At 43.1% G+C, this 5,223-nt stretch overlaps 1 protein-coding gene across 1 annotated transcript in view; it reads right to left on the bottom strand.

Annotated features, from left to right (window-relative positions):
- The window catches only part of HAT1 (histone acetyltransferase 1), a 78,427-nt gene extending 74,675 nt beyond the window's left edge, over window positions 1-3,752 (bottom strand). Inside the window, exons 1-2 of the mRNA XM_011945945.1 lie at window positions 3,676-3,752; window positions 549-653 (exon numbers count right to left, since the gene is read on the bottom strand). Coding sequence (XP_011801335.1) covers window positions 549-653; window positions 3,676-3,682 — 112 coding nt within the window. The 5' untranslated portion in view covers window positions 3,683-3,752. The remainder of the gene's footprint in view (window positions 1-548; window positions 654-3,675) is intronic.
- Window positions 3,753-5,223: the final 1,471 nt, after the last annotated feature.

The following is a 5,223-nucleotide window of genomic DNA, read 5'->3' as shown; positions in this document are numbered from 1 at the left end:
TGAGCTATGACCATGCCATGGCACTACAGCCTGGGTGATAGAGTGAGACCCTGTCTCTTTAAAAAAGAAAGAGAGAAAGAAAAAAGGGGGGGGAGGGGAGGAAAGGAAAGAAGAGAAGGAAGGAAAGAAAATAAAAAAGACAAAGAAAAGAGCCAAACTGTTTTCCCAAGTAGTTATATCACTTTACATTCCCACCAGCAATATACAAGTGTTTTTTTCCACATCCTCACCAATATTTGCTATTGTTTATTATTCTTACAGGCAAAAACGTTAAAAATATTTTTAAGAAGCTGAAACTATACATATTTATTACTTTTTGCCCCACCATCTTTCCTTTTTATATAAAATTCTCTCACCTTTCAAACGTCTACACCTTCCATGACATAAATCAAGACTGAATAAAATCTGAGTATGTTCAATAAATGCAGAAAACAATACATTTGCATAAATAACTGCTCTTACATAAAATTTTACTTCAAATTTAAAATGAAAGATTATATATACACACACAGTATGTACAAAGTATTACTTAGAAATGGCATACATACCTAATTTTAGTTCAATTGCTGTGTTGGTGTTACATTTGTACTCTGCCAGTTTCTTCTCCACTGCACTCTTATATTCTACCAAAAATTTCTCCATAGCACCAAATCCTAAGAGAAAAGGTTTTTAAAAGGTTTAATTGGAAGTGATTTAAATCGTCCAACTTATAATAGGGTTATTAGAAGTGGAATGGGGTATGATTTGAAACATGCTGACAGATCATAAAAGCACAAGTCATTCTCCACATACTCTTAAATAAATGTATTAAGAATGCCAGCCGGGCACGGTGGCTCACACCTGTAATCCCAGCACCTTGGGAGGCCGAGGCGGGTGGATCACAAGGTCAGGAGTTCACGGTCAGCCTGGCCAAGATGGTGAAACCCATCTCTACCAAAAATACAAAAATTAGCCAGGCACGGCGGCAGGCACCTGTAATCCCAGCTACTTGGGAGGCTGAGGCATGAGAATCTCTTGAACCCGGGAGGCAGAGGCTGCAATGAGCTGGTATCACGCCACTGCCCTCTAGCCTGGGCGACAGAGCAAGATTCCATCTCAAAAAAAAAAAAAAAAAAAGTGCCTCATTACAAAACAGAAAAAGAAATCACTTTTGAGATACAAGCTTATAAACTAGGCATACTTAATATAAATGAATAAACCTGAAAATTAACATGATAGATTACTAACATTTCTCAACATTTACTAATACAAATAATCTGCTAAAATTAATACCTAAGTCGTCTTTTTCATTATAAGATGTAAAAAGCAAAATGAGAATGTCCTCTGATATGCATGGAATGTCTCAAGAAGAATACACAAATATCTGGTAACCACAGTTATCCTAGGTAAGAAAGAAGGAAGAGGAACAGGGGCACAAAGAAAACATCTTTCCACTGTATTAAATATTTAAAAATCATGCGTGCCTAAAGTCATGAACTGTGAGCTACTGGCACAATAAAGTAGTTTTACTACAAAGTGGTTATTCAATAATATATATAATAAATAACACTGGAAGATATCACTATCAAAAGAAACTTTCAAGACAACAAATCTCCTGACAAAATGAATATAAAGATTAGTAAAAATGGGCCGGGCGCGGTGGCTCACGCCTGTAATTTCAGCACTTTGGGAGGCCGAGGCAGGGGGATCACGAGGTCGAGATGGAGATCATCCTTGCCAACATGGTGAAACCCCATCTCCACTAAAAATACAAAAATTAGCTGGGCATGGTGGAGATCGAGACCATTCTGGCCAACATGGTGAAACCCCATCTCCACTAAAAATACAAAAATTAGCTGGACGTGGTGGCGGGAGCCTGTAGTCCCAGCTACTCCAGAGGCTGAGGCAGAAGAATTGCTTGAATCTGGAAAGCAAAGGTTGCGGAGATTGCACCACTGTACTCCACTCTGGTGACAGAGCAAGACTCAGAGTCTCCAAAAAAAGAAAATTAGTAAAATTTCAGGCAGAAAAAAGCCATAAGCAAAAAGGAAAAATGGGTACAATGATGTGCTAGATGTGCTATGAACTTGAAAAAGGGGTTAAAACACATACACAGAAAATGGGAGACTTGAAGCAGTATAGATTAATAGTTTGGAGTCAGAATTCCTGGATTCTATTTCACACACTTACTGAGCTAGTGAGCTCAGTGAACTAGAGCACATTACTTAACCCCTCTGACCCTAATCTACAGAACTGAGATTACAGAATTTACTTCGAGGAATGTAAGCAACAAAATTTAACCTGCGAAATCATGTATTAGCTTAATCCGCACAATTCTGTAAGTAGGTATTATATCAACTCCACTTTATATTCAGAAGTTCAGGCTTAGAAAGAGGTTGAGTTGAAGGGCATCCAGCTACTAAATGATGGGCCCTAAATTCGAATTTAGATGTAATTCTTAGCGTTTGTCCTCCCTCTTCTGTTGTACTTCAAGATCCTACAATTTCCATCTGGTAGAAAAGTCGTTCTTTGAACATCTCTAGAGCTCACACAACAGCTTGTCTATTCCACATATCCATAAAAATGGAGACTACGAGGAATGCCCTGAAAAGAGATGACAAAAGCAACAGAAGCCAGCGAGGTGGCTCAATCCTGTAATTCTAACACTGTGGGAAGCAGAGGCGAGAGGATGGCTTGAGGCCAAGAGTTTCAGACCAGCCTGAGGCAATACAGCCAGATCCTGTCTCTAAAAGGTTTTTAAAAAGTGGTTTTTTTTAGCCGAACGTTGTGGTGCATGCCTGTAGTCCTAGCTACTCAGGAGACTGAGGCAAGAGGATAGCTTGAGCGTAGGAGGAGTTGGAGGCTGCCGGGAACTATGATCGTTACACTCCAGCCTGAGCGACAGAGAGAGAGACCCTGTCTCAGGAAAAAGAAACTCTCCATAACTTCAAAAGATAAGTAATCGAAAAAAATAATCACACCAAAACAGCCTTAATACACGTACAAAGTAATAGCAATTATACATTAGTAAATGTTGTAAGTTGAAGGGACGCTAGAATGTACTCAAGAGAATTGTATTATAGTAGTCCAACCCTAAAAGAGAAGGAGGAGTTCAGGAACAAAGTCTTTCTCAAAGAGCATCTAAATACGATCCTCGGAATACTAAAGTGTGAGAGATTAAGGAGACGATTATGAAGTCAGTCGAGATCCAAGTGGGAGCGCTAGAGCAGGGCAAGTCAGCAATGCGCTAGCTCAGAAGTTGACTATAGTGGAAGGTAGACGGAGACCTGGAAGAGGAGGATCTGAGCATTAAAATCAGCTGGCGGGAACAGGACCAGATGTATAAGATCTGAAGCAAGCAGCAGTGGACAAAAGGAATGGGAAGAGAAACAGGCCCCAAGGCATGTGGCATTTTACAAGCCCAAATCGTGACGCTTTCCCCCGGCCTCTTCGGCTCTCGGCAGGGGCCGGGTTGCTCGCAGAAGGCGCAGAACCCCAAGCAGTTGGGGGCGGGGGCGCGGACCGCGGCCAAGGGAGCTGCTGGGCTGAGAGTTCCGCGCTTCCGGTCCCAAGTAGGCCTTCTGGAACCCAGGATACAGCCCGAAAGTTCCAGGCGGGCATTGTCACCACAGTCTCAGCGTTCTATCCCAGATCTGGCCGCCTCCTCCCCTTGGTAAACTTTTCCTGGGAACTTACCCGCCATTTCCGAGCTACGAGCACCCGCGGCTGAGGAAGGACGAATCAACCCGCGCGCTCCCGGGCCGGAAGTGACCGCACAGTCTGACACATTGTCCCCGCCCACTCCCAGTGTGACGTTAGCCAATTAAAGGAGGCGTGTCCAGGAGCCCGACGGCGGAAGCGCCTCAGGAGGCGGGGCTAACGCGGAGAAGTCTGCACGGGCCATTAGCCCTGCGAATTCCCTAGCCAGTGCGAATGCAGTCGGCCGTTTTGCAGGCCTGAAGTGGAGAAGGAGGCCGCAAATGAACCTCCGCGGTTGAGATGCTCTCCGGCCCTAGGAAAGTTTCTCTGGGGTTGATTTGATCAATAGAGACACTTTACGCCTGTTTTCCTTACCCGTCCCTGAGATGTTTTGGAGACTGGCTGAAAATCTTTCCTCTTGGCCTGGACAGTGCATCCAAACACTTGAGCCATGTGGGCAATTTTACCCTAGGTAAGATTTTACCTAGGTAAAATGTAGAGGTTGAGTCTCAGTTGCGGAAGAAGTTTTCACTTATTTTCCTACTTTGTTTCTCATTTTGCTGTAAACTTGAACATCTTTTTTCCTTTCTCCCCTGTTTCTAACGTATACAGTATGATATTTAGGTACTCTGCTTTCACTCTTCAGGTTACTAGGCAACCATTTAGCGCGGAAAAATCGTTTCCTAGGCCAGGCGCGGTGGCTCACGCTTGTAATCCCAACAATTTGGGAGGCCGAGGCAGGTAGATTGCCTGAGCTCAGGAGTTCGAGACCAGCGTAGCCAACATAGTGAAACCCCGTCTCTACTAAAAATACAAAAATTAGCCAAGCATGGTGGCCGGCGCCTGTAATCCCAGCTACACAGGAGGCTGAGGCAGGAGAATCGCTTGAACCCTGGAGGCAGAAGTTGCAGTGAGCCGAGATTGCGCCACTACACTCCAGCCTGGGCGACAGAGTGAGACTCAAAAATAAATAAATAAATAAATAAATTGTTACCTAATAAATACCTCAAGTGGCCTGATGTAGTCTTGCATGCCACATATTCTAGTGGTTTGAATTACATCACAAGGTGCTACCTGATTTTAGCCGTAGACCTTCTTAGTATTTAGTAGCTGTTGGAACTGTTTTGCCCAGAGGATAAAGCACTGTTTAGGTATCCACAAATATTCCCACAGTGTTGGCTATACACCAGAATTCCTTGTCTCAACAAATATTTGTTAACAGGTTTTACACTGATGCACGCTAAAGCTAAAATGGACCCTTGGGATGATGGTCTAGAACCAACACGCCTTCTAATTTTAGAGATAAGAAAACCAAATCCCAGAAAAGATAAACTGCCCAAATTCTCTCTCAGAATGCAACCTATGCAGAGTGCAGTTCATCAGATAGATACTCAGCCCAGTATTTATTTGCTGAACGATACAGAGATGGCTTTCCTGAAGATAAAGATCAGAAAAGGTACTGAGAATGCCCAGATCCTTTCTCTTTCTTTCTTTTTTTCTTTTTCTTTTTTCTTTGAGACGGAATTTCACTCTTGTTGCCCAGGC

Source organism: Colobus angolensis, unplaced genomic scaffold (genome assembly GCF_000951035.1).
Source record: "Colobus angolensis palliatus isolate OR3802 unplaced genomic scaffold, Cang.pa_1.0 Scaffold247, whole genome shotgun sequence".
NCBI classification, from domain to species: Eukaryota; Metazoa; Chordata; class Mammalia; order Primates; family Cercopithecidae; genus Colobus; species Colobus angolensis.
The sequence above is the reverse complement of the archived record's forward strand: the minus strand, read 5'-3'. Positions and strand labels throughout refer to the sequence as shown.